Here is a 25,925-nt window from a genome sequence, read left to right as displayed (position 1 = left end):
CTTTGGTGGACTGTGCTCCTCTCTCCTCCAAGCGAATACAGCTTGGTGGTCATGAAAGGCTGGTTTAGGGGAGGCTCAGGCATGTTTGGAAAGTGCCAGTGGGCTCAGAGGGCTCTGGCTGCGAGTGTCCAGGTAGGGCTTCAATTCTGCATCGAGTGAGGTGGATGAAGGGATGGGTAGCAGCTGGTGATGCAGGATTTTGCTTTTCTATAGAGGTAACTGTTTGTTTGTGTCTCTAACTATTCTTTTAATTGTACTCGATGTAATAATGGTAAGAATGTCTAAGGGCTGGATGTGCATAATTTCCTTTACTCTTCAAATAACCCCATGAGGATTGTTGCATCTTACTCGTGACATTGGGGCTTCCCTGGTGGCTCAGATGGTAAAGAATCTGCCTGCAATGAAGGAGACCTGGGTTTGATCCCTGGGTTGGGAAGATCCCCTGGATGAGAGCATGGCAACCCACTCCAGTATTCTTGCCTGGAGAATCCCTGTGGACAGAGGAGCCTGGAGGGCTACAGTCCACGGTGTTGCAAAGAGTCGGCGATGACTGAAGAGCAGCTAAGCACAGCATAGCACTCGTGGCATTACAGAGGCTCAGAGCATTGAGTAGTGCAAGGCTGCCCATAGGATCCTGTGGGGGCTCTGATCCTGTACTTTCGTTGCCGTACCATACAGTTTCCCAGAGATGTTTTGGACACCAACTTGGGTCCATTTGCCTAATTTTGTACCAGTTGACAACCCTAGAGATGGGAGCGGATGAGGGAGGTAACAGACAATGGGCAGTGGGTCCTTAGAAGCATGATTTGCTGCCTAGCTCTGGTTGGTACACATCGTGCCTGGTGGCTTCTTGTCCCAAAACTTTTGACTGACCTGGTGTTGCTGCTTTAAAGGAGAGGCTTGCAGGCAGCTGGTGGGCAGAGAAGAAATGTTCAGAGCTGGACGGAGGGGTGCTAGCGCTCTCATCTTTCCTTCTTTCATGCTTGAATCTCTGTTCACCACTTGGGATTACTGTTTTGATATCCAGCACTTCCAGGTGAAATGAGTGTCCATCAATTTAGTAACTGCTTTATTGAGTGTGTACTCCATACAGGTGGCACCAGCCCAGGCCTGGTGCATTTCTGGGCACTGGGAATTTTTTCCTTGCCCGGAGGGAGGAAAGCGCTTCCCCTCAGGGGCTTGCAGGCACACAGGCACACTCACGTGGGGTTGGCATCGATTGCTTTTGGCTTTGAGTTGCTGTGTTGGTGGGGCTTTAGGGCACCTGGGCTGGAATGTTGGCAGAAGCAGAAGGAAATCTGTGTTTGCCCGTGGCCCTGACCACTTGTGTGGACAGCTCTCTGCTGCTCTCCTGCCGTCCAGCTGGTCCCCATCCTAACGCTGCTCCTCTCTTCTCTTTCCCAGAGTTCCACCAGAGTTACACCAAGTGTCCAGCCTCATCCCCAGCCCATCAGGTATGCCTGGACTATAGGGGGCAGGGGATGGGGGGCAGGCAGTGAGGTCACTGTGGGTATTCCCAGCAAGTCATGCCTTTGAGTCTCTAATGCCAAAGTCATGAAGCCACTGGTTGGGAGCATGGCAGACATGGAAGCTACAGCAAGAGGATGTGGGTAGATGCCACTGGGAATCAGTCATATTTTGAATTCTAGTTTGAAGCCAGTCCTTGAGCTAGATTCTTTATTTACCTGCATGATCTCATCTAGTCCTTGCAACAACCCTGCAGGGTAAGTATTTTATCCCCATTTGACAGATGAAGAAACTGGGTCTCAGGGAAATGAGGCAACTTGTTAAAGGTCACGCAACCACCAACAGGTAGCACTTGGATTTGCCTTCAGGACTGGCTGGCATTGAGGCCCGTGCTAGATACTGTTCCTTTCCATGAGCAGTGGCTTCTGATACTCGAGGGTCATTTATAAAAGGAATGTTCTCTGGCTGGCTGGGCTGATGGGGGCTGGGGCAAGGGGATCATAGGGGACTCAGTGCTTTGCTCATCCAGAGTTACTTTGTCCTGGGTCCAGGTTCTCTGATTTTTTTGGCTTCCTCTGCCTCTCCTTCATCCGAGGCTTCTGAGATGAGTGAGAATCTGGCCCCAGGGATCTGGAGCCCCAGCCAGAGAGGGCTTGGTGTGTAGCTGAAGCTCCCAGTGGGCAGTAGTCCTACTGCCAGCTGTCTACAGAGAGTGGAGGGCCCCCTTAGCAGATCCCTCCTCCCTTGTAGCTGAGAATCGGTGGGTGCAGAGTTCGATGCTGATGTTGTCCAGGTGGTGGCGCTGTTCCGCCTTCAGTAGGAGCCCCACCCCCATAGGCTGCAGGGCCAGGAATGATCAGGACTCGGAGGCCAAATTCACAGTGGGCTCCCAGCACACTGGCATCTCTATCACTGCGTCCCAGTCACTGTCCCCATGGAGAAGCTATATGTCACCTTTGGCTCCCCTGTCTCCAAGCCCCATCTATACAATTGGCTCAGAGCTAACCCTGGAGGAGATTTGGATTCTGCCCCGGTTCTTGGTGTCCTGGGGCTGTACACCCTACTGCCGCCCCATCACTCTGAAACACCCCAGTGGTATCCCTCCCACTGCCCCTCCAGTCCCAGCTTTACCCGGAGGTAGTGAGAGGTTATCAACATGAGTGTGGTCCATCTTGGGTAGTGAGGGGAAGCAGGAGGCTGGTGATGGGGTAAGAACGGTATGAGGTGCCCCTAGAAGCCGCTGGGGGGCTTTGGAATGGGTTGCCAATTTCCCGAGACCCCTTTCCCCATCCCGTCAGCTCAGCCTGGACCCTCCTCTGGAAGAGCAGCTGGGTGAGGTGTAAAGGTGTGAGCCCTCGCTTCCTCTCACTCAGTGCCGGCCCAGGCAGCTCCCTACCTCTCTTAGGAGCTCAGATGGCACTGGGATGTCTGGGAGTCCCCTGCCACTGTGGCAGCATCCTCGGCCTCCTGGGCCCTTAGAAACCAGGGAGGTCACTGGCAGGAAGCAGCCCCGGAGGCGGTGGGAGCTGCCAGAGGTGGGGGGAGAGCCAGGAACAAAGGGCAGGAGTCAGCTTGCCTCCAGGGAGGGCTGGAATGTGCGCTGTGGTCTGGCTTACCTGGAGCCCAGGTGAGCGTGTCACCTGAGCTGCCCCTACCCCTGAGGGCCTCCCCGCCCATGCCACAGCTCAGAGCAAGCAGAGGGCGGTAGAAGGCTCAGCTCTGGGATGCAAGAGCCCTCGCTTCAGGCTCTCCTTCCTCTCTGGAGCTCTCCCTGGATCCTTCGAGAAGCTTCTGCCAGACCAGGTGGCTGCTGTATGTTGGGAGGCTGAGCTGGACTCCTGGGCCCTGGCTGGTTCTGGCCCTGGCTCTGACCTCTGGGATCACAGGTTGAAGGCGATGCCGACAGGACTGATGAACACGTAGGACTAGTGTCATTACTCTTTGTTTCTGAAACGGCTTGAGATCCTTGCCGGCTTCTGCGCAGCTCTGTTCTCCCCGGCTCTCCCAGACTGGCCTTGAGGGCTACACTGGCCTTGCCCCGGGGAAGCCTCTGGCCTTGGCTCAGAGTCAGGGAGCAGCCAAGCCCTCCTGGGTTAGATCTGGGGGCCATGTATGGTGTGGAGGGGTGCAGGTTCCTGGACCTCGTCCTGGGGGCCTGGATTCTGATCTGCTGCCTGCTGTCTCCCCAGAAACATGAGTACGAGCCGGACCACGGAGGACAGCTGTGAGCTGGACCTGGTGTACGTCACCGAGAGGATCATCGCCGTCTCCTTCCCCAGCACAGCCAATGAGGAGAACTTCCGGAGCAACCTCCGCGAGGTGGCCCAGATGCTCAAGTCCAAACATGGAGGCAACTACCTGGTGAGGATGGGCCCCCGCCCACTGGTCCAGGGCCCCATCCTTTCTGCGTGCCACCTCTTCCTGCTGGAGTCTCATCCCAGCCGCTCCTGCGCCAGCTCTTCTCCCCTCTTCTCTCACCTGCCCCTGACCTCGGGCGTCTCATGGTCTGAGTCCTCACTCACTGTCCAGCTGTCCTCTGAGGAGAGTCTCTGTGGCTGGGACACAGCATCTGAGCCAAGTCGTGTGTGTGTGTGCTTGTCCTGTGTGTGCATGTGTATGGTATGTGTGGTTTGTATGTGTGCTTGTATGTGTATGTGTACAGTGGATTGTGTGTGCTTGTCCTGTGTGTGCACATGTGTGGGTATGTGTGGTTTGTGTGTGTATGTGTGCTTGTGCATGTATGTGTACAAGTGGGGTGTGTGTGTGCATGTGGTGTGTCTGTGTGTGTGTGTGTGTGCTTGTCTTTATATGTGTGCATGTGTATGGGTATGTGTGGTTTGTATTGTGTGTGTGTGCTTGTGCGTGTATGTGTACAAGTGGGGTGTGTGTGTGCATGTGGAGTGTCTGTATGTGTGTGTGTATAGGTATGTGTGCCTGTGCATGTATGTGTACCGTGGAGTGTGTGTGCTTGTCCTTGTGTGTTTGCATGTTTATGGGTATGTGTGTGCTTGTGCATGTATGTGTACAAGTGGGCTGTGTGTATGCATGTGGTGTGTCTATATGTGTATGTGTATAGGTATGTGTGCTTGTGTGTATATGTGTACAAGTGGGTTGTGTGTGCATGTGGTGTGTCTGTATGTGTGTGGGTGTACGTGTGTGTTGACCAGGAGAAGGGACGCTGATGGTGACGCTCATGTTATTGAGCACCTGTGATGATCCAGGCCCTGTCCTAACTCCTTCCCACATATTTAACATCACTACAGCCCTAGGAAGCAGCTACTGCAGGAGCACAGAGAGGTGGGGTATTTGCCTGAGGTCACAGCGTCAGGAAGTAGCAGAGGTGTCACACTGTCAGCGCCTCTGAGAAGTCTTAGGGCAGAGCTGTGGCAGGGTGTGTTTTGAGGGACCTCGCGTTGCTGAACAGAGAATCGTACTTGGGACAGGAGAATCTCCCAACCAATGTGGAGGAGGTTATCCTCGACTCCTCACCCACTATGGGGGTCAGAAAGGCTGGCCAGGGGATTGGAGCTATCCTGGCCCCAGAGGAGGGCTCAGGCCCACTTTATAGGAAGGTACATGTGGGCTGGACTCATGGACCGGCTGTGACACGGTGAGAGAGCAGAGGCAGGGTGTAGGGACTGTGTTAGGTCCCCAGGGCTGCTGTAACTAATTCCCACAAATTAGGTGGCTTAAGACAACAAAATTAATTTTTCCTCGGTTCTGGAAGCTAGGAGTCCGAGTCAAGGTGTCACTGGGGCTGTGCTCCATCTGAATCCTGTAGGGGAGAATTCTCCTTGCCTTCTCCCATCTTCTGGTGGCTCCTTGGCCTATAGGCGCCTTGCCCTAGTCTCTGCCTCCATCATCACATGACCGTCCTTCTTCCCATGTCTGTGTGTCCTCTCCTCTTCTTATAAGGACACAGTCACTGGATTTGGGGCCCACTCTGAAGCCAGGATGATCTCATCACCAGACCCTTGAGTACTTACATCAGCAAAGGACCTGTTTCTAAATAAGGTCACATTCTGAAGTTCTGGGTGGACATGAATTTTTGTGGGACACCATTCGACCCTCTATAGAGACCCATCCGTCAGCTATGTTGGACGTTGTTAAGAGTCTGGCTTTAGGGACTTCCCTGACTGGCCAGTGGTTAAGACTGCATACTTCCACTGCAGGGGACATGGGTTTAATCCCTGGTTTGGAGACTAAGATTCCACATGCTGCATGGCGCAGCCAAAAAAAAAAAAAAAGACATCCAGCTTTAAACATCAGAAAGTTCTATGCTGACTCTGCTCCTACTAACTGTCTGATCCTGGCACTTAGCCTCACTAAGCCTTAGGATACCATCTGTAAAATGGGCCTAATGACACTATCTATTTCAGAGGTTGTGGAGAGAATTAAGGCAGCTTGTCAAATGTCAAGTCCTTAGTGTGGCCTGGCTGTCTGGGAACACCCAAGTGGTAGCTGTTGTTACTGGCATAAAGCATATTCCTTTATGGGACTCAAGAGTGATGTAATGTAGTGGTTTAGTCGTTAAGTCATGTCTGACTCTTGCGACCCCATGGACTGTAGCCCACCAGGTTTCTCTGTCCATAAGATTTTCCAGGTAAGAATACTGCCATTCCCTTCTCCAGGGGGTCTTCCCGAGCTAGGGATTGAACCTGGGTCTCCTGCATTGCAGGCAGCCTCTTTACTGACTGAGCCAACAGGGAAGCCTATGAAAAGTGGACCAGAAGCCATTTAAGATCCTGCCCAATTTCAGGAGTCCAGAGTTCCATGAGTCTCTGCTGTACCTTCCTCACTCTGTCCCACCCATTCCAGACTCTGTGGTCCTCTTCTCTCCCCAGGAGATATCACAGAGGCCTTTGAGTTTCCCAGGCCTTGAGCTGGATGTTGGGAGTTCTGCCTGCCTCCTCCAGAGATGGAAGACAGGAATTCAGAGACAGGGGGGTTCCTGTGGGATGTGGTCAAGTGTCAGGGGATGTCTCCTGGGAGGTCAAGGATCTGAGAGGGTCCACCCAGCATGATTTGCACCCTTTGATAGAGGGTGTCTGACCACATAGCAGTTGCATCTCCATGGGGTGAGTTTCTAAAGGCACCATGTGAAGTAGAGACCAGAGATGGCCAAATGCTTACCAGTTGCCACCACTGGATCTCCATACAGTGTGGAGAGATGCTCACCTTGGGGGTGGCCCGTGGGGCCCAAGACAGATTCCATCCCCTTCTCACCTTCAGATCAGGATGTCTGCTCATCCAGAGGTGGGGCTGAGTGTCTGCATACCTGTCTCTGTCTCCCTGTTCATCCTGAGAACCTGTAGTTGGTTCCCATCAGTCTGTGTGTGTCTGGTGGGGCTTCATGTGTGTTCATGTAGTAGAATTTCCAGCAGGGAAGACAGAGAGAGAGAAAGGGCTGCCTTCTCACAACCTCTTCCTTTTCCTCCTTCTAGCTTTTCAACCTCTCTGAGCGGAGACCTGACATCACAAAGCTCCACGCCAAGGTGAGCCTGTGCTGTTTGGGGGTTTTTTTGGGGGAGTTCTCCTTGCCTGGGCTCCCTTACTCTGAAGATCCCATGTTAGAATCTTGGAGGAAAGTGCTGTGACTGTTTGCAAAGCCTGTTCAAAGTCACTGTGCTCCCTTCTCTTTGGAAAATAGAAAAGCGCATAGTGCTTCTGTGATATGAATTACAGAAAGCAAAGCTCAGTACAGTCATTTCCACCCAGGCCTGCCTCTGGTGGTGTGCACACAGAGTTCCTGGGGCGGGGCTGCGGTTGTGGGATTTTCAGTCTTAATGACGAGTCTTCTGGATTTGCCCTGGCTGGGAATCGCCAGTGCAGGCTTCCGACAGCCAACGTTCTTTCACCTGCTGTTGAGTGAGTGTGTGTGGAGGGGCTCTGCGTGCCGCTCCAGCCCCTGGAGTCCAGTGACCGTCGTTGTGTGACCTTGGGTGGGCGGCAGAGTTCTCTGGGCCTTGGTTTGCCTGTCTAAAAGTGGATGGGCTGGATTAGATGAACTCTCTGGGTCCTTCTGAACACAGGTTTTCTTGTACTTTAAAGTTCTGTGAGTTAAAGTTTGAAGGAACCTGATGACTACTATTCAGGTCTACTCTCTGTCCCACTCAGGCCTCTTTTGGCCTGAAAACTTGATGCTTTGTGTGTCCAGGGCCTGGGAAAGAGCTGTGATCAGCCTTCCGCTTTCCTTCTTCCTCCCTGAGCCAGCCCCTGGAGTGTGTGGGAGGAGAGCTTGTCTTAAGGTCAAAGTTGTGTGAAAGGGACCTGGGATCTTCGGGGGTGCTAAGCTTTTGCATTATACACATGTGAGAAACTGGGGCTGGGGCTGGGGTAGAGGTGGTGACTAACCTGAGGCCCCACAGGGAGCGGTGTCAGAACAAAGTCTTAGACCAGTGTCCTCAGCCTCCACACCCCTGCCTCCGAGTAGGGTTGATGGGCAAGGCGGGAACTAACGTCCCCTCACTGTCCCCCACCCATGTTGGGTCTCTGTGCTTCTGCCACTTCTTACTCATGGCTTGGGCCACAGGTCCTGGAATTTGGCTGGCCCGACCTCCACACCCCGGCCCTGGAGAAGATCTGCAGCGTCTGCAAGGCCATGGACACCTGGCTCAATGCAGACCCCCACAACGTGGTCGTCCTACACAACAAGGTCAGAGCGGGGATGGCACGGTGCGTGTGTGCAATGAGTGCGTGTACCTGCCCGTGTCATTGGATTGTGTGAGTGTGCAACTTTGTGTGTATTCTCCTTCTTGGGGATAATGCATTCTGTCTGGGGCGGCACCCACGAGAAACGGGGTCTACCAGCCTGTGGGGCCCTCAGGTGTGGTGGATAATCTACTGTTTCTTCTTTTTAAGATTCAGCCCCACCTGCTTCCTCCCTCCTCCTTTTCTGTCTGAGAGCCACTCCCCCTCTCTCCAGCCCCTTTTCTTTAAGGCTTTTGGTTGGGCTCTGGGGTGGGAGGGCCGGCCTTAACAGTGAAGGCTTTTGTGTTTGGGGCTCTTTCAGGGAAACCGAGGTAGGATCGGCGTTGTGATCGCGGCTTACATGCACTACAGCAACATTTCTGCCAGGTAAGAGAACCCAAGTCTCCTGTTCTCTGAATGTTGACAGCAGGACCCCCTTCCCCACCCACCCAAGGCCTCGGCCTTCCTTGGAATTGGAGGATGAGGACAGAGGAGACAAGAGAAGCTGAGGACAGGGTGAGGAGCCCCCAGAAAGGAGAAAGTCCCCGCCCACAGCTCTGGGGTAGGGGCCCTTGGACAGAGGGTAGCATAGAGCAGAGACCATCCTCCTATCTGGGGCCCCAAGGGTCGGGGGGCAGCTGTGGGAGGCAGACCCTGCATGGGCGCCCCATCCAGCTGGCTTCTTGGGGCCACTTTCCTTTGCCAAACTGCCTTCTATTTACCCCAAAGAGCAGCGAGGGAGTCACAAGGAAATGTTGGAACACATCTGGGTGCAGCTGAGCCACCTAGACATTTTCTCATCCATGCCCCTGCCTCTGGCCATCACGGGCATCTTCCCACTTTGGAGTTTGCAGCAAGAACAGGAAACAGCCAGCCATGGGTTCCATTCTGATTTGGCTTTGCAGAGAGGCAGAGGAGTTGGTCCATTCATTCTGTCATTTGACAATGGTTACAGAACAGTCACTGTGCAAGCTGTTCTAGGTGCTGAGAATAGAGCAGTGGGCAAAGGTGGGCCACTGCCCTCGTGAGTGTTAAATAAGTGAACAAACACATCCCTAAGGGCAGGAGGCAAGTCCTTTGGGAACAGAGACTGAAGCAAGACAGTGGGGAGGTCTCTCCAGGAGGTGATATGTGAGCAGAGACTGGAATTAAGTGGCAGGAGGCTGGGAAGGACTGACTCATGTGTGGTCTGGGGGGTGGTGGTGGCAGAGGACCTTCCAGGCAGAGAAGAGAGTAGGGCAAATGCCAGCAATGGGAATGCCAGGGCCTGGCATGTTTGGAGCCGAAAGATTGAAGGGACAAAGACTAGGAAGTGAAGCTGCAAGGGGGCAGATCCAGGGGCCTTGCAACCCTTGGTGAGGACTTTGGGGTTTATTCTAAGAGGGACATTGGTGGAGAGTCTAGAACGGCGGAGCTATATGATCTGTCTCTTTATAAAGTGACCTCTTCGAGGAGTGTTCTCTGAAGGGCTTGCCAATAGGACGGTAGTTTTATGACTTTAAGAAACTTGACCCGGCTTAATCTTTGCTTAATGGTGAACACTGCCTGTGCACCTACTGTGGGCCCACATGTGCCAAGCTCTTTAGAGATGTTATCTCTCTCAATTGCTGTAACAACATTCGAAGAAGGCATAGTTATCACCTCATTTGCCAGGAAAGGAAAATCAGGTTCAGGAAGGTTAAGTAACCTGCCCCAAAGACCAGGGGCTACTAAGTCAGTGGTAGACTTGAGACGGGCTCCCAGGATGTCTGGTTCTAAGGCCCCTGTGCTGAGTATTGCAGCACACAGGAGGGAGGGATGCTGGAGCAACCCTTTCCTGAAAGCATCTCAGGACAGAGTGCCTGGAGGGCTCTGCAGGTCTGGGGAGCAGGGGTAGGGGGACAGGGGGATCGTGGAAGTTGGCTCCTCTGACCACCTGTCTCTCCGCACAGTGCCGACCAGGCCCTGGACCGGTTTGCGATGAAACGGTTCTACGAGGATAAGATTGTACCCATTGGCCAACCATCCCAGAGGAGGTGGGTCTCCAGGGCTCTTGGCCCAGTACATACATGTGTGTGTGTGCGCTGTATGTGGGAACCAGCCTCGTGAACCCATGGGACTGCACAGTGTACCTATGTGGTGGTGTGCCAAGCATGCATGTTCAGGTCCAGCCTGGAGGGGCATGAACTCAGGAGCCTGTGGGCAGCTGTGTGTGCCCACAGTGGGGCACAGCAGTTGGCTCCTGAGGTTGGTGCCAGAGAGCAGCGGGCCCAGCAGTAGGGAGTCGGGGGTGTGAGGAGACAGCTTGTATGAGAAAGCAGTGCCGTTCTTGGTCCTGTGTTTGGATGGGTCTGCAGGAGGCTAAAGTTATTGCCATCTGCTCTGAGGAGGTGACAGACACTCATTCATGATGAGGGTCCCTTTCTGCTGTGAGAGCTTTAAAATTTTACGAAGGGCTCTCAACGATGTGGTCCACAACAGCCCATGCAGGAAGCAGGGTAGGAATGGATTTCTTCATTTGTCTGGCAAATTTTTGAGACTCTAGTTAATGTTCCAAGTGCTGGCAATATCTACTTGAACAGGATGATCTTTAGCCCTTAGTAAGCTGATTATTCTGTTGAGAACTTTATACAATAGACCATCAGGGTCATTTTAGACAGTGATAAATGCTTTGAAGGGGAAAAAGCCAAAATAGAACATGATGAGCTAGAGAGTGTGATGGGGGTGGATGTGAGAGGCTGATTCCGATGGACTGACCATTCTGAGAAGATGCCATGTAAGGTGAGGTCTGAGAAGGGAGAAGGAAGCATATGAGTGAAGGCCTGAGGTAAAGGGTCCAGGTAGCAGGTATGAAGGCCGCGGTGTTTCATTGACTTTTCCAGCCCCTTGGAACACTGACCAGGCAAAGCAGGACCTCCTAGCTGCAGGTCCTGGAGCTTCCCAACCTCTCCAGGCAGGGGATTCCCAACTCACACCCCATCGCCTCCATCTTGCCTGGCTAAAAGTGTGCTGGCTCCGCTGGGGATTGTGTTTCTGCGATTGTAGAGGAAGCCCAAGCAGAAGCGAATGAGCCCTTAGGCCACCAGAGCCTCACAACCAGCACAAGGCAGTGGGCAGCTAGCTTCTGGGTCAGAGATCGGAAAGGGAATATCTTTCTGTGCAGAAAATTCTGACTAGGCTGTCAGACACAGCAGCAGTGGGTCAGTGAGAGTCTTCCCAGGGAGGAAAGAACTGCTAGAGCTCTTTTTTTGAGTTCTTTTACTAGATTATCAAAAATTTGTTCAAGATCCTGGCTTGCTGCTACAGTTCTTTTTTTGAGTTCTTTTACTAGAATATCAAAAATTGTTCAAGATCCTGGCTTGCTACATATGGCTGGTGGCCTTGGTCACAAGTCTGGCCCTTGGCCTTAAAAGATTAAATTCAGATAAGAGGAGCATGATGTTTATGATGGTACGATGTGGCGTGGAGGGTGTGGGCAGGGCAGTCACATCTCTGCAGCTAAAAGCCTGGAGGACAGGGATTAGTGTTACTCTCAGGAATAGGATGGTTCAAGGATTCCACCGTGCTCAGTGTGTGCTTACATAGCGTGCCATTGGGGGGTGTGTGTGTCTGTGTTTATATTATCTGCCTTGTATCTGCCTTGCCGCTCATATCTGTAGCTGCATCTGCTCATGGGTGGGTAATTCTGTCTGTGCTCAAATGTGGAAGTGCGACCGTTGGGGAAGTGGCATTTGTTGCCACTTTCCCGCCTTGTCAGTGTTACTTCCAGGGATTGGATCAGCTGGAGGAGTGGAGGGCAGGGAAAGAGGGAGGGAGGAGCTTTGCCTGCAGCTCCCCCATTCATTGTCACCCCACCCCTGGGTTCATTGTCCCCAGCACACAGACACATCCTGTTGGCACGATCAGAAGATCTGATAGGAACCTGCCATTCCAGGTTTCCGGTTTGAGCAACGGGGCTGGGGGCTGGGTAGGGGCTTGAATAGGAGCTGGTGCTGCCCATCAGATTATCTTGCTAGGGTAGTCCAAGGTGGCCCCACCCCAGCCCAGGGACAGAGGCCCACAGGCCTGGAGGTGGGCCAAGGAGCTGAGAGTCAGGACGAGACCATTGTCAAGGTCATGAGGGTTCTGGTCCCACTCACCTCAAATCAGAATACATTCTGATTGGTCCAGCTGACCCAGAGTGGCATCCTCTGGCCAGTCAGGAGAGGAGGAAGCACTGACCAAATGGACTGGCCCCTCCTTCTAGTAGACGCATCGGAGTCAGACTGGTTCCCTGCTCCTCCCACCTGCTCCCCTCTCACCTTTGTGCCCTCTTGCTGTGTCTTTGGGAGGCTCATGACTCTTTCTGGATTAGTTTTCCCTTTCTTCTAGGAGTGCGGGTGGCTTTTCCTTCCAGTCTTCTAGCGAGATCCTTGTTAAGGGAATTGGGGAATGTTGACTCTAAAGATAGGACTACTTAATGGAAGTTAGATATCCTTCAGTATCAAATGAAGTGCTATAGAGTAACTTTGTACCCTTTTTGCATGAGTGCTAAGTCACTTCAGTGGATGGATGACCACTGGATGTAGCCCGCCAGGCTCCTCTGTCTGTGGGATTCTCCAGGCAAGAAAAAGCAAAGGACTAAAATTATTAAGCTCTTACTATTTGCTATATTGTTATGTGGCTGGTGCGTCTGTAGGGACAGAACTGGGGCCTATGGGTACAAATGTAAACTTGGTTTGGGCTGGGGGTCAGGGTGTCAGAGCTGTTTGATGGTTGATCATCCTGCCTTGTTCTGTAGTGAACAGCTAAATGATGCCTGTCAGGGATGTGTGGGAGGAAATTTGGTCCAGCTGGAGATTCCTGGGCCGGGAGTGAAGCAGGAAAGAGATGGCCACATTGACCACCAGGGGGCGCTGGAGAACCCCAAGTGGGAGGTTTGGCTGGACTCCACTCTAGGTGTATCGGTACCTGTACAGGCAGCAAGGGTGGAGAAGACCCCAGGTGTCAGGAGACCTGGAGGCTGATGGAGATGGTGGGGAGTCAGCAGGGCCACCTAGGGCAGTGTGCTGGGGAGAAAGAGAACAGGATGGCTGTATTCTAGCGCAGGCCTCCCTGGCTGAAGCCGCCCCCTCCCTGCTCCAGGTACGTGCATTATTTCAGCGGCCTGCTCTCTGGCTCCATCAAAATGAACAACAAGCCCTTGTTTCTGCACCACGTGATCATGCACGGCATCCCCAACTTCGAGTCTAAAGGAGGTAACTCTCTGAACCCCCTGGCTTCCATTCTCCTCCTGTCTTCCATCTCCTTCTCTGAGGAGGCAGTGTTAGGTGGTAAAAATGCTGGCTAGCTGCCAAGTCTTAGGCTTGGCGTCTCAACTGTACCACTTCCTGTTTCTTTGCACCCCAGTTGACTCATCTGCAAAGTGGGTTTAATACTGGCAGTGCCTGCCGGCAGGTGATGCTGGATGTGACCACGTTCTTAAACTCAAAATGTCTCTATTATTTTACAAATATTGATTTATTTATTTAATTTTGGCTGCATTGGGGTTCCTTGCAGAATATGGGGTCTTTCATCGCAGCATGCAGGCTTCTCTCTAGTTGTGTGCGGGCTTAGTTGCCCCGTGGCAGGTGGGATCTTAGTTCCCCGATCAGGGATCAAACCCGTGTCTCCAACATTGGAAGGCAGATCCTTAACCACTGGACCACCAGGGAAGTCCCTCAAAATGCCTTTAATGAAAAGTTAGCATTTTTTCCCTCGTTCTTTTCCCATTTCTCCTTCCTCTTTTCCTCCTTCCCCTGCTCACTCTTCTTCCTCCTGGTTGGTCCTTCCTTCCTGCATCTCTCCTCTCCCCCTTCCTCCTCTGGCTATTTCTGCTGTCTTGGCTAACACCACCCCTCCTTTACAGGGTGTCGACCATTTCTCCGGATCTACCAGGCCATGCAACCTGTCTACACATCTGGCATCTAGTAGGTATTCCGCAGGAATGAGAGGCCAGGAATGTTGGAGAACTGAGGCTGAGGACTGGGGACAGGGATTGGAGGGGTGTTTAGAACCTTTTCTAGGAGGAGGGCTGAGGGATGCATCAGTGAGCTTTCCCAACAGTCCCCTGGTGGAGGGGCCGCTGGAAGAAGGTACTGCTCAGCCCCCGTAGCAGCCCTCTGTCCCTCTGCCCGCCTCTCTCCCATAGCAATGTCCAAGGAGACAGCCAGACCAGCATCTGCATCACCATTGAGCCTGGGCTGCTCTTGAAGGGAGACATCTTGGTGAGTCGCTCCTCCGTCTCAAGCTCTCCCCTGCCCCCAACCGTTTATTTTTTTCTTTCTTTTTTCATCGTGCTCCCCTCCTGTCTCTTTGGATAAGTGTGTCCCTTCTGGTGGGCCACCAGCCTTGGGGGCGTTGACTGGCTCTCAGGGGCCCTGCAAGGCCTTCCAGCCTGGAAGGTCCTTGTCCATCCACTTCCTCACAGTGGGATATGCCTTGCCTGGGCTTTCCTCTTGTTCTGGAGCACCTCCAGGGAAATACGGCTCTGTGTGAGCTGTTACCTCTGGGCTTCCCACTGGTGACCGGGACTGCCTCAATTCCAGCTTCACTCCTTCCACTTGCAATTTAAATCCACTTCTGCTTTCTCCATTTTGACTGTTGTGCAGGAACTTCTTTTCTAAAAAATTTTATTTGTAATTGATTGATGATTGCTTTACAATATGGATTTGATTTCTGCTGCACATCAACGTGAATCAGCCCTAAGTGTACATATTCCCCTCCCCCGAACCTTTCTCCCACCTCCCACCTGTTCCCACACCTCTAGGTTGTTCCAGAGCCCTGGTTTGAGCTCCCTGAGTCATACAGCAAATTTCCATTGGCTATGTTTTACATGCAGGAACTTTTCGGGAGGGTAGTTTTGTCCCCACAGGGCAGGACTGGCCTCCAACCTCTGCTGTTCTGGAAGTTTCCCCAGAGAGCTCTGAGATCCTGTTGGGGATGGGTGACCGCTCCCTCAGTGGGTTTGGGGCCCAGAAATGGAGCTGATAAGGAGGCACCCTGGGACTAACTTCCTACCTCTGGGCCCCTGATGGGCTCTGCTGTCTCTCCCACCAGCTGAAGTGCTACCACAAGAAGTTCCGGAGCCCAGCCCGAGATGTCATCTTCAGGGTGCAGTTCCACACCTGTGCCATCCATGACCTGGGAGTTGTCTTTGGGAAGGAGGACCTTGACGATGCCTTCAAGGGTAGGCTTGTTGAGTAGACAGGCAGCCGTACAAGGAATAATTATACCACTGGATAGAAGGACCTAATGGAGGGGCTGCGGCAGCAGTGAAGGGTGACCGTTTTCCCAGGGGAAGGGGGGTGATCAGGGAGCTGTCTCTCTTTGCTTCTTTCCTCTATCCATTAGGTTTTATCTGCATCATGTTCAGGTCTGGGACATGTCTACATCCATTCACCCATCTATTCATCTATCTATAAACCCACCAGCATCACCTGAGTGTCCGTATGTGCCCGGCACGTGCTAGACCCTGGCGATACAAACAGAAAGGAGTCAGGCCCTATCCTTAGGGAGCTCACAGTCTTACGGGAGGAAGAGACACACACACGTGATACTGTGAAGTGCCGCCTGCAGTGATGGAGATGTGCACGGGCGTGACAGGTGGTCGAGTGAGGGAACGCCACCCCTGCTGTAACTTCCCTTCTGACAGGCAGAAGGGTGGGTGTGATCTGTGTCCAGACTGGGTTCAGGCAGAGATCAGAGCATGGGGCTGGAGCTCTGAGGAGGGGAGGCCTGAGCCCCCAGTGTGGTCTGGCTTACGCAGGGAGAACGATGTTTCTATGAAGAGGTTTCCCTGTACCAGAGCCAGGAGGGCAAACACAGAAGATGCTGTTACATTTGCAGAAGAGAATGTAAATGGTATCAGTCCTAACAAGGAAGGTAAAGGAATAACTGACAAGATAAAAGGGGTTGTGGAAAGGTGGGGGAAGGGAAGGGCAAAAATTTTCTCCCCCTGTAGGGAGGGAGTCAGGACACGATCAAAAATGGACAGATCAAGAAATAGAGGCTCAACTCCAATATTTAAAGTTTCAGAGGTAATCAGAAGGGTGATTAATAATCATAACAAGATTTAAGAAGGGAGGTGGGAATATTATAAGTGGTCCAAATTATTTATCTTCATCGTGTTGCATCAATGAAGATTACTTAAAACTGATTACAAATAGTGGCATAAAAACTATGGCTATTATATAGAGTCTTAGAGGTAGCTGCTAGTAGAGCAGAAAATAGAAATGGTAAGAAGCGGTTACCTTAGGCACGTAGGACTGGACTAAAGTGAGCAGGAGACTTCCCATCATCGTACATATTATTTATTATATTATCAACCGTGTATGCGTATGTTGGGCTTCCCTGGTGGCTCAGTGGTAAAGAATCGGATGCCTGCCAGTGCAGGAGATGCAGGTTCGTTCCCTGAGTCAGGGAGATCCTCTGGAGAAGGAAATGACAACCTATCCCAGTATTCTTGCCGGGAAAATCCCATGGACGGAGGAGTCTGGAGGGCTACAGTCCATGGGGTCGCAAAAGACTCAGACATGACTTAGTGACTAGATAACAACAATAAATACATATATTACTTTAATCCTTTCTAGAAGAAAACTTTGTGTGGAGTCCTTTTTTGGGAATTGATCGCCCATTTTTGTTTTCCTTCTCCTTTTTCAGACGATCGATTTCCAGAATACGGCAAAGTTGAATTTGTATTTTCTTATGGACCAGAGAAAATTCAAGGTAATAGCTGAGTTAGAACCCACTAATTCACTCCCTTCCCTCCATCCAGCCCTGCCCCACCTCAGCTCACCTTCACCCTTTCCCCACTGGTCTGCTCTACAAATATCAAGTTACCTGTGGTTGAGAGGCAGACCAGCAGAAGAGGATCTGGGTATCATAGTGGACCCCCAGCTAAACATGAACCAGTGACTTAATCTCTGGATAGTAAAAATAAAAAAGTAGACCAGTGCTGGGTTGGATAAACTATTTTGGCCCCATTAAGTCATCATCCTATTATATTCAGAGACTGAGGGCCGTGGTGGATGGAATGAGTGGCCAGGGGACACTCATAGGTGCTGGATGGACAATAAGTATTTATGAGAACTGAGGTGATTCAACCTGAAGATGAGAAGGGCAATTTAATAATAGCCGTTAAGCCTTTAGACTGGTTATATGTGGAGACCAGTTGTTCGCCATCTTATTTGGGAACCAAATAGGAAGAGATGAAGTCAGGTTACAGACAGAGGGACTCTGGGGAGATTAAAGAAGGGACTACTGGGTCAGAAGGGTAACTCACCCCAGAAGGCCGGACCTATAGATTTTCTGTCCACATCCTGGGCTTTCTCTGAAAGTGTAGGCGAGATTCTGCCTCTCTCCTCAGATTTCTGCCTAGAGGAGAGAGCCTCTTACATGGAGGGGCAGGGGGATGGCTGGGATGACCTGTGTCCTCTCAGTGTCAAGGCTGTGGCTTGCCTGCTGTCCCTGGCCCCGTGCAGCCCACTGCAAGTCTCTCCCACCCTCCCCTCTGACTCCAGGGCCAGCCTCTCTGGACTCTTGGCACTGTCACAAGGGCCCCTGGGGCACAGAAGAGAAAGAGGCAGCCACCCAGCCAGAGAGCTCCCCCCCAGCTCTGTTCTGGGGGGTCTTTGATGCTCAGTGCTGCTGTCCTGATTTACCCTTATGACCTGGTGAGAGCTTTTTCAAGAATGTAAGAAACCAGACTCCTGGGTTCTCCATCCAACTTAAGCCACTGGTTCCACCCCGCATGGTCAAGAAAATGAGAAGTCCCTTAGGGAGCATCCTTGGGGAGCTTGTTGGCTTCCTCTGTTTTTCCAGCTGCTGATCTGTTTTTTTTTTTTTTTCTTTCTCTTTGCTATCTTCTCCTCCTTTCCCATTTTCTAAGGCATGGAACACCTGGAGAATGGCCCGAGCGTGTCCGTGGACTATAACACCTCTGACCCCCTCATCCGCTGGGATTCCTATGACAACTTCAATGGGCATCGAGATGATGGCATGGAGGGTAGGTGGGACCAGTGACTTCTAGTCCCTCTGCAATTGCATAGCCCTGCTCAAATGGCCTTGGGTCTCTTGGTTTGCTGTGATACCATACTGGGTTCAGAGGGTCGGGGGGACAGAGGAGAAGTCCAAGGCATTTCTGAGAGCTCACGGTTCAGTGAGGGAAGATAAAACCAAACACGAATGTGTTAAGCTAAGAAGGCAGAGCCAAAGAATGCAGCAAACCAGCCACAGAAGCGTGTATTCTTGGTGCCAAATGAGTCTCATAGGCAGCAAATGCTCTGAGATTGGCAGGGGAGGGATTCTTGAGATCTGGAGTGGTCTGGGAGGCCTCCTTGGAGGAGGTAGCCTTGCATGGAGCTTGAGATACCCTGCTGTGCTGCAAACACTGCATTTGTTAGGTTTCTTTTAACCCTGTTGTTGGATTTCTCCAGGCTCGCTGCCTGAGTTCTCTGGGGTCAGAGCACCAGGAATGTAGACACAGTGTTCAGGGCCCACAGGCTTTCATCAACAGCCAACGAAAATGTTTGTGAGCTGGAAACAAACTGGTAGGCTCCAAAATTTGAAAAGAAAGCAGCAGAAATGAAATTAATACATGTTTAATTTAGCAGCAAACCCTAGCATTATGTCATACGGTCATTCACAACTCATATCAGCTCTTGAGAGTTATGTATGAATTCTGTTGATTTATGTGGTTCATTTGAATATGCGGGGCCTCTGAAGTGAGCTTGTCTGGAGCTCAGGAACTCTTGAGACGCCCTGTCTGGGGTTTGGTCACAGGCTTATTTCCCCATCCCCCATCAGTTTTCAGATGGGGTAACTGAGACCCCCTTTGATTTATACCCATGACCAGCCTGTGTTCATTCAAGGACACCAGCACCCAGTCTCTGTGCTTCTGCACCTTGTTGAAGCTGGTCCTTGGGAGGGGACCCTGGGCCATATGGCAGAGCTGGGTTAGGTAGCCCAGGGGCCCTCACCCTGCCTCCGTCTCCAAGGTTTTGGATTTGTTGACTCCACCCTGAAAGTCTTTTTGGCGTTTTTCTGCATAAAGTTTCTCTCTCTGACCTTGGACACTCCAGAATGAGCGATGGAGTTCAGAGGGAGTGCGATGAGGGTGATGGTGGGGCTAGAGTTTGGGGTTTGATGAGAGTTCACATGCAGTGTTGCAATGGTCCAAGTTTGTCTTTGTACCTACTTAGTTCTTGCTCTTCTTTCTCCTGCCCCAGAGGCCCAGACACTAAGCCCTGCCCACTATGCTGAAAGTGAAAAGTGAAAGTGAAAGTGAAGTAGCTCGGTCGTGTCCGACTCTTTGCGACCCCGTGGATTGTAGCCTACTAGACTCTTCCCTCCATGATTCTCCCAGCAAGAATACTGGAGTGGGTTGCCATTTCCTTCTCCAGGGGATCTTCCCAGCTCAGGGGTCGAACCGGCATCTCCTGCATTGCAGGCAGATGCTTTAACCTCTGAGCCACCAGGGACTCACTATGCTGAGGCCGCCCCCAAAGTTCTCCTCCCTCCAATCATGTCCGCTTGAACCCAGTAGCTGGGAGGAGGAAGAGGATGCAATGAATCAGTCCTGAGGTACCGGTGGCTGCCAGCCTAATTGTTCATCATCCTGGGGATGTTTGCATTTTTAACAAGAACACTTGGCAGTCTGAAGGAATTTTCAATGTCTCTCCATCTCTCCCTGGTGTGGATTCAATGCGATGATAAATGTAAAAGCATTTAGTAAACTATAAAGTGCCAGGCAAACAGAAGGTAAAATAATTAAGGGGAAAGGAGGGGCTACGGGAAGGATGGGACTTGGGTCAGAGTCAGCCTGAGGGAAGGAAGTGGGCGGAAGGAGCCAGAGGCTGGTACCAGAGGCGGGGAAGGGGGAGGAAGAAGGGGGCGAGGGAGGCCCTGGGCTCCTCTCCCACCCACTTACCCATCCTCCTTTCTCCTCCGATCTGCTCCCCCAGGCAGGGGGATGGAACCAGTGGGACCTTCAGGCCAGTTAAAGGTCAGCCTGTCCTGTAGGGACAGAGGGGCTCCTGTCTGGAGGCTGAGATGCTGGCCTTATGCCGGAGGGTGGGAAGGGAAGGCAAAGGGAGTGGCTCTCAGCCCAGCCGTCCTCCTCCCTGGCCTGCTGGCCTAGGCTGGGGGCTGGGTGGCTGAGGGGGTCACTTCGTGTGGTCTGGGCACACCCCACGTTATCCCAGTCCTACTGTGTGCTCCCCGCTGTTGCTGGGCTGCATGCCCCACAGGGACAGGAGAGCCAGCCGGGTGGCCTTGTGGTGGGAGCAGTGATTGTTAACTCCCATCCTGCTTTTCCTGGCTGGAGCATTTCTGGAAGGCTCTAGATTCTGGGCCTAGTTGTTGTTCAATTGCTGAGTCGTGTCCGACTCTGCGACCCCATGTACTGCTGCACGCCAGGCTTCCCTGTTCTTCACCATCTCCCAGAGCTTGCTCAAACTCATGTCCATTGAGTCGGTCATGCCATCCAGCTTGCATTTTCTTCTGGCTAGTTCTCTGGTCTGGGAGGGAAGCAGGAGTCCTGTGTCTGTTTTCCTGGTTGTGGGCCTGGTTTCCGCACATGCTAGCTAGGATAAGAGTGCCTAACCCCCAAGACTCTGGGGGCACTCAAGAGATGGCTCATGCTGGAGCCTGGGAGAGGCTTGGCTATTCGCTGGAACTGGGGCTTGGCCTTGTGAGGTGTGATGTGGTACCAGAGATGGCTTTGTGTGCTCCCCAGGGAGCCACTGGGCCAGGAAAGGAAGGCCGACCCCGAGGTGCTGGAGTGCAGGGCTCAAGCATGCGTGTCCACCCTGCAGATGTCCCCTCCTCAGCTCTGTGACCTTGGTCAAATGATTTCACGTCTCGTGTTCCTCGTATCCTCATCTATAAACTTGGGATGGTGGCAGTACCCACGTCCCTGGACTATTGTATCAGTTTTCGTGTGAGGCAGTTTGTACAGTGGTTAAGAGTGTGGTCCCTGAAGCCAAACTCTCTGGGTTCAAATCCTCTGCCAAGGTGTCATCCTCTGGGGCCCTCAGTTTACTCTGTTGTAAAACAGGGGTTTTGTCGACAGTTCATTTTGAGTACCTTTCAGGGAGCAGGAACTGTAGCGAGCCTGCCGGCTGTGTTTCCTTGTGAGTCTCTGCCATGTCAGTAGTGACCATGACCTCAGGGGTCTGCCCACAGGGCTAAGGGAGGAGGCCCCTTGGCCTTGGGAGTCAGCTCTGGCTTTGCCACATGCCGGCACGATGCCCAGCGCTTGATAGCCACCGTCTCATCTGATGCCCACAGCCACCGTGTGAGGTGGGCGCTCTTCTCCTGCCTGGATGGGGAACTACATGCAGAGGGGTTAAGCGACCTGCCTGGGTTGCCTCACTAGTAAAGAGCACATCCCACGTGGAGCCCCAGTGCCGACCGCGGCTGGCCGTTGTCTGCAGAGCTTGTCCTGGGTGTGTGGTCTGTGGCGGTACCTGGGTCCTGCTTGCTGTGCCCCCTACAGTCACCACCAGGCAGTCCAGGTCACGCCTGCCCTGCCTCTCAGGACAGGGGGCTACACGCAGGGCCACACAGAATGTCACCTGTGGCAGGTACTTAGCAGGGCTTTGGGGTCGGGAATAACTGAGGCACCTCCCTGAGGTCCCCCTGTCCCCCTTACGGGAGAGGCTGCTCACTCAGGACAGCCTCTGCTGAGGGACTGGCCTCTCAGAATACAGAGGCGGTGGTGTATGCAAGGTGGGGTGATGACATTTCTGGAGGCTGTCTGCCTTTCCTACGTCAGGCCCATTGGGGGTGGGTGTAGGAGGGGCCGGCCAGTCGCCTCTGGAGTCCGCTGGGTGACTCATAGTGGTGGGCGAGGGCACTGAGTCCAGGTCTTGGCGACAAAGGTCATCTCTGGCCTGGGCCCCACCTTGGCGTTCCCTGCAGTGAGAGGCGGTCAGCGCTGGGGTCAGAGCTCCTGCTCCTCCAGGAAGCCTTCCCGGTGACCCCGACTTAACCTTGCCTGTGAGCAACTGCTCTGTTTAACTCCTCCCTCGCTGCCTGCATTGCCATCCCCTGGACCCTCGTGCAGTTTTCCACTTCAGAACGTGTGAACCCGGGGCACTCAGCATGCTTGCCCCTTACCTCAGGGAGTCCTCCATCAATTTCAGCGGCTAAATGAAGGAAGAAATCGTGTGAGGACTTCTGGTCCCTGAAGACTGGTCCTCCCAGATCAGGCTCTGGAGGGGAAGGGACCTGCCCAAGGGGGAGGCATCCCCATGTGTGGAACTCCCTTAGGACCTCAGCCCACCCTGTGACCACTGCATTGCGCAATGACCACACTGCACGTGGGGAGGGCAGCGATCTCGCCCAGGGTATGAAGATCAGAGGTGGGTTGGCATGTGGATCCAGGGATCAGCTCCAAATCCCTCTCTCCCTCTGGATCTCAGCTTCTTCCCGTCCTCACACCCCTCACTCTTCACCTTAGATGACAGGGTGCCCTGCAGGGCAGCCCATTTCCCTGGAGGACTGGGCCAGGAAGTAGCAGCATAAATCAAGGGAGAGTGTACCTCTGCCTGGTGGACCGAGGCTGTAGTCACTGTGCTGCCTGGGGTCATTTTTGCTCCTCTGTACTTGAGCCAGAAGTGGGGTGTTTGGGGGGGTAATGATGAAAAGTGAAGAATCCAATGAAGAACCTTCTGGGAAGAGAAGGTTCCAGGCCTTGGGGTGGGTGGCTGGGGGGAGGAGGGGGTGCCTGTCATCTCAGGGACTCCTTCCTTTGGGAGCAGAGCCCTCTGGTGGACCCGAGGGCCTGATGTTCTAGTCTGTGCTGGCGGCCACAACAAAGTACCACGACTGTTTACCTTAAACAACAGACATTCATTTTCTCCCAGTTCTGGGGCCAGAAGTCTGAGATCAAGGTGCAGGCAGGGCTGGCTTCTCCTGAGGCCTCCCCTTGGCTTGTTGACGGCTGACTCCTCGCTTGTGTCTTCACATGGTCCTCCCTCCGTGCGGGTCTGAATCCTCACCTTCTCTTAGGGACATCACTTGTGTTGGGTTGGGGCCCACCCTTATGACCTCATTTAACTTAATCACCCCCTCTAAGGACTCTGTCTCCAAGTACAGTCATATTCTGAGGTCCTGGGGGTTAAGACTTCAACACAGCAATTTAGTGGAGGGTGGTTCAGTCTATCACATCTAGGAAGGGGTTTGCTGGGTTTTCTGCAGTTGGATGCCTAGAATCTTGGTCCCAAATGAGGAGCAAGTGAAGGTCCAGGGTGGTGGAGGCAAGGAGAGCAGTCTGGTCTCCCATGAGCCGCCTGCTGTCTTTCTCCGGTTTGGTCTGGAGCCTGCCAGTTCAGCACTCTAGCTGACACCATGTTTCACAGCCTCCAGCAGCCCCATTAGCTCTTTGGCCTGAGTGCTAAAGCCCCGTGCCCAGATCTCAGCTCGTCGTGGGTGGGAGCGGGGCTGTGTTTTTTGCCTATGGTGCACAGAGCTGTCTCCAGACTCCTCCAGAGTGTTCCAGGGCAGGCCTTCCTGGAAGCAAGTGCCAGGCCAGAGGGGTGTGGGCTGCCTCCCACTGCCGAGAAACTCACAGGTGGACGAGGCTTGCATTGCCTCTTTGCCCACCCAGTCCTTCCCTCCCTTCCCCCACCTCCTTGGACATTTCACTGATTAGAGTTTCTCAAGACTTAAAAGAGGACTGAGGAGGAGGACTGGGGCTGGTAAGGCAGCAGCTCACTCAGAGCCAAACGGAAGAATGAAGGGAGAAAAGAAAAGACTGCTGTCCTGGCTGAAGATGGCCGGGGGACTGCTCACCACCCCTCTTCTGGGTTTTTCCTCCTGCAGGAAAAACCAGCGGCCCCTCTTTTGCTTCTGTGGGTAGCCCCACCAGAGCCAGGGGTTGGTGACAGGGGGCTGGTTTTTTCATCCAAGTCTCTTATCCTCAGGCTCCCTGAGGAGCAGAGGCCCCTTCCTTGGGGGAGAGCTTCTGACTTCATGGGACCCCCATCTCCTCTGCAGAGTCTTTTATCTGAGCTGGAGAAGAGCCTCTCCAATGGCAGCCAGGAGTCCCTGGTCTGTAGTGACTTCTCATCAGCTGGGCTTGTCCAAGGATTCTGATTTGTCTTTGAGAGAAAGGAAAGAGGAAGGGAGAGACACACACAAACAGGGAGAGAGTGAAAAGGAGAAGGAAACAGTGAGAAACATGGAGGGGCAGACAGACCCAGACAGATGTTGGCCTGGGAGGCAGGAGGTTTGAGTGTCTTTGGTAACTCCTTTTCTTTAGACCTTTATTATTTCCTGTAAAATGGGGATGTTGGGGTAGCTAGCAATTCTTTCCATTTCATTGAGCTCATTGTTCCTTTTTGTGACTGGTGAGGAGCTGAGATGGATGTGCAGAGGTTCCCTCCCTTGAACTTGTACTGAGAAGCAGCATTGCTCAGTGGCTGTGTCAGTCAGGAGAGGCTTGGTTATGCTGCATAACAAACAGCCCCCAATTCTCAGTGGCTTAATCAATAGAAGTGTATTACTTGCTCATGATGCCAGTCCAGTGGGATTGGCAGGGGTCTCTGTTCATCTTTCTTCCTCCGGGCTGGTAGTGGCTTCATGTCACAGGCGTGTCCACTTCAGCTGCTAAAGTAGGTGGAGGACACTGGGACTTGCATGCTACTTCAGTCTGGACAAGACATGCTTTCCTTCTGCTCATGTTACATTGGCCAAAACATGTCACAGATCGATGCCTAACTTCAAAGAGGGTAGGGAATCTGTGCGTGGAAGAGGACAGAAATATCGTTGAACAGACTGTTGTCTACTCTAGGGATTAAGACTGTGAGATTGAGAATCAGAAGATCTGGTTCCAAGCTCTGTTTATAATTGTGTTCTTTGGTCAAGTCACTTTGCCTCTCTGATGTCTTATCTGTAAAATCAGTACAATAATAGCGCTTTCCTCCTAGGATTATCATTAAGACTCGGTGAGTGAAGATGTGCAGAGATGTGAAAAGTAGAGTGCCTGGTGTATACTATGCTGGCAATAATCGTGTCTGTTATTATTATTATTAAAGTACTGGGGGAAAGAAGATAGAGGTATGATTTTGATTGGATACAAGGTCTTTCTTCTTAGGAAAAAACATTCCCCTGGTCCCTCTACTCTCTGGGAACCATCTGTAGCTGGTTCTGTTCTGGGAGCTCCACTCTTGGAAGTCAGGAGACTTGCCTCTGATACCAACTTGCTGGGATACCTCGGAAAAGTTACTTTCCCTCTCTGGTTCTCAGTTTTCCTTATCAGTGAATCGAGGCGGGTGGATTCCTAAGAGGACTTCCCCAACGATGACATTGATGATGACAAAGACAATGACTAGATGACAGCTGGCCTTGTGTGCCAACCCTGTGCCTGGCAACACTGCCTACGTGTTGTCCTCAAACGCCCACAGGCGGCTACTGTTTTGTAACCATTAGGCAGAAAAAGTGGCACTTGTAGGATGTGGTTTTAAAGCTTGCTCTGCCCCCAGATGACATTAGGGAGAGTCCTGTGTGCCTTTTCTAGTCACACTTGGGTAATACAAGAGCCTCTGGGCAGTAATCAATATGCCCAGTGCCAGTGAACTTGATGTTTCACCCAGAGTTAGTTCTTCCCGCTTGTCCACCCTTACCGGGCACCAGGTATGGGTGTGAGGGGTGGGGGTGTTTCAGCAGGTTTTCCTCTCTGTTTTCCTGACAGATGAGAAGAGGGGAAACAGGGAAGGGATGGGAGTCTTCTTGCCTGCCTGCACCACTGTGAGGTTGCTCTGTGT

General features: G+C 52.5%; 1 protein-coding gene and 1 long non-coding RNA gene across 16 annotated transcripts in view; both read left to right on the top strand.

Annotated features, from left to right (window-relative positions):
- Positions 1 to 25,925, top strand: part of TNS1 (tensin 1) — a 216,229-nt gene that overhangs the window by 114,132 nt on the left and 76,172 nt on the right. For all 15 annotated transcript variants that reach the window (XM_061384478.1, XM_061384457.1, XM_061384530.1 and 12 more), the window contains 12 exons: positions 1,405 to 1,454; positions 3,657 to 3,828; positions 6,912 to 6,962; positions 8,000 to 8,122; positions 8,480 to 8,544; positions 10,089 to 10,172; positions 13,261 to 13,373; positions 14,024 to 14,084; positions 14,306 to 14,381; positions 15,214 to 15,343; positions 16,816 to 16,881; positions 18,044 to 18,160. In XM_061384478.1, the coding sequence (XP_061240462.1) occupies positions 1,405 to 1,454; positions 3,657 to 3,828; positions 6,912 to 6,962; positions 8,000 to 8,122; positions 8,480 to 8,544; positions 10,089 to 10,172; positions 13,261 to 13,373; positions 14,024 to 14,084; positions 14,306 to 14,381; positions 15,214 to 15,343; positions 16,816 to 16,881; positions 18,044 to 18,160 (1,108 nt within the window). The remainder of the gene's footprint in view (positions 1 to 1,404; positions 1,455 to 3,656; positions 3,829 to 6,911; positions 6,963 to 7,999; positions 8,123 to 8,479; positions 8,545 to 10,088; positions 10,173 to 13,260; positions 13,374 to 14,023; positions 14,085 to 14,305; positions 14,382 to 15,213; positions 15,344 to 16,815; positions 16,882 to 18,043; positions 18,161 to 25,925) is intronic.
- Positions 3,835 to 5,730, top strand: LOC133228776 (uncharacterized). Its single transcript, XR_009730363.1, has 2 exons — positions 3,835 to 4,403; positions 4,544 to 5,730. It is a non-coding gene; the product is annotated as an uncharacterized LOC133228776 (long non-coding RNA).

Source organism: Bos javanicus, chromosome 2 (assembly GCF_032452875.1).
Source record: "Bos javanicus breed banteng chromosome 2, ARS-OSU_banteng_1.0, whole genome shotgun sequence".
Lineage (NCBI taxonomy): Eukaryota > Metazoa > Chordata > Mammalia > Artiodactyla > Bovidae > Bos > Bos javanicus.
Note: the sequence above shows the minus strand (reverse complement) of the source record. Positions and strands in the feature narration are given on the sequence as shown.